At 34.2% G+C, this 1,387-nt stretch overlaps 1 protein-coding gene across 1 annotated transcript; it reads right to left on the bottom strand.

Annotated features, from left to right (window-relative positions):
- Positions 1-284: 284 nt before the first annotated feature.
- On the bottom strand, positions 285-1,058 carry LOC119840599. The gene has a single exon (XM_038367286.1). The coding sequence runs from the start codon at positions 1,056-1,058 to the stop codon at positions 285-287; it is 774 nt and encodes a 257-aa protein (XP_038223214.1).
- Positions 1,059-1,387: the final 329 nt, after the last annotated feature.

Below are 1,387 nucleotides of genomic sequence, written 5' to 3'. Positions count from 1 at the left end.
CATATTTTTTTTAGCAGAGCAAGCATAGGAACAGGGCACCTGATATTAAGTTGTTACCGCTCATAAACACTGGTGCTGTTACAGCTTTGCTTTGACCGCCTTAAAGTGACATATAACTCGGGCCGTTGTAGTTCTACTGTACCCTGAAGGAAGTTGTGCATATCTACGCGTATGCATAAGCGTTTCTTAGCCATATATATTTATTAGCATTTTCCAATGCTTTACTAAACTGAACTTGAATACTATTTGAAATCCATTTACTTAAGTCATAGTATTGTATTTTATTACCTGTATATTGAAGCCAATTTAGTGTTAATGTTCTTTAAATTTTTCTGCACGTCACTTGGATGAAAATCTTCAGCGAAAATTTCCGATATCCTTCGACTAAGCAAATGTAGCTGTCCGCACGCGTGTAATACGAAAATAGGCGCCAGAGGATCAAAACCAATATAAATTGAGCTCGCAAACAAAGCAAATAACGATGTCAAGAGAAATAAAAGAAAATAGACGAAAGGCTCATACTTATGAACATTAATAAATTCGGGATAAGTCATATCAAACATGGGAACTAAAGAAAAGTCTCCGTTAAAATAAGAGCGTGCCATGGAATACATAGCTTTAGAGGGAAATATGAAAGCCGTGTATCCAGATATAAAACACCAAATTATACAGATATTCTTGCCTTTTTGCGAATATTTAATAATAACGGTTTTATCCTCTTCGAGAAAATGCTGCGCGTCTTCGTAATCTTCGTCCATTATTTGTATTAATCTCTTTATAGAATGGCGATGATGAACAAGAATTACGAACTTAAATACTACAACAGTTGCGATAATACCCATTAATACATTTTTAGTGGCTTCACTGTAATTTCGTTCGGGTATATCGTGAAAAATTATTGAATGAGTAAGGAATATGAAACAAAAACAGCTCACGAAAATATAAATAAACGTGTGGATTTTAAACCAAACGTCATATGTAGCATAGGGACTAGATCGGCTGATTCTCAGAGCGACATTTGCAATTTTATATTCTCGATTAAAATTTAGTAATGACATTGTATTGTTCTCATTTACAAATTAACTTTGGCCGTACCGTACTGAAATGAACCCCTGAATATCAAAAAGCCTGAGAATTTGTATCTGATACTGACAACGACAATCATTCGGAATTACAGTTTATTACGATTTACTTCGCTTACTGTCAATCTTTCCATGTATATAAAAGCACACATTAAAAATTGTACTGATTGACTGACTCTTCATAAGACATTATGTATGAAAATTGCATACACGAGGTCTCTGCTTTATTCGTAGGCTATGTCGTATGGCATAATACTTATAAAGCTCATATAATCTTAGCCAAATAAATTAACACTTTCCGACCA

The sequence above is a fragment of the Zerene cesonia genome, chromosome 6 (genome assembly GCF_012273895.1).
Source record: "Zerene cesonia ecotype Mississippi chromosome 6, Zerene_cesonia_1.1, whole genome shotgun sequence".
Lineage (NCBI taxonomy): Eukaryota > Metazoa > Arthropoda > Insecta > Lepidoptera > Pieridae > Zerene > Zerene cesonia.
This window is presented reverse-complemented; position numbering and strand designations above follow the sequence as displayed.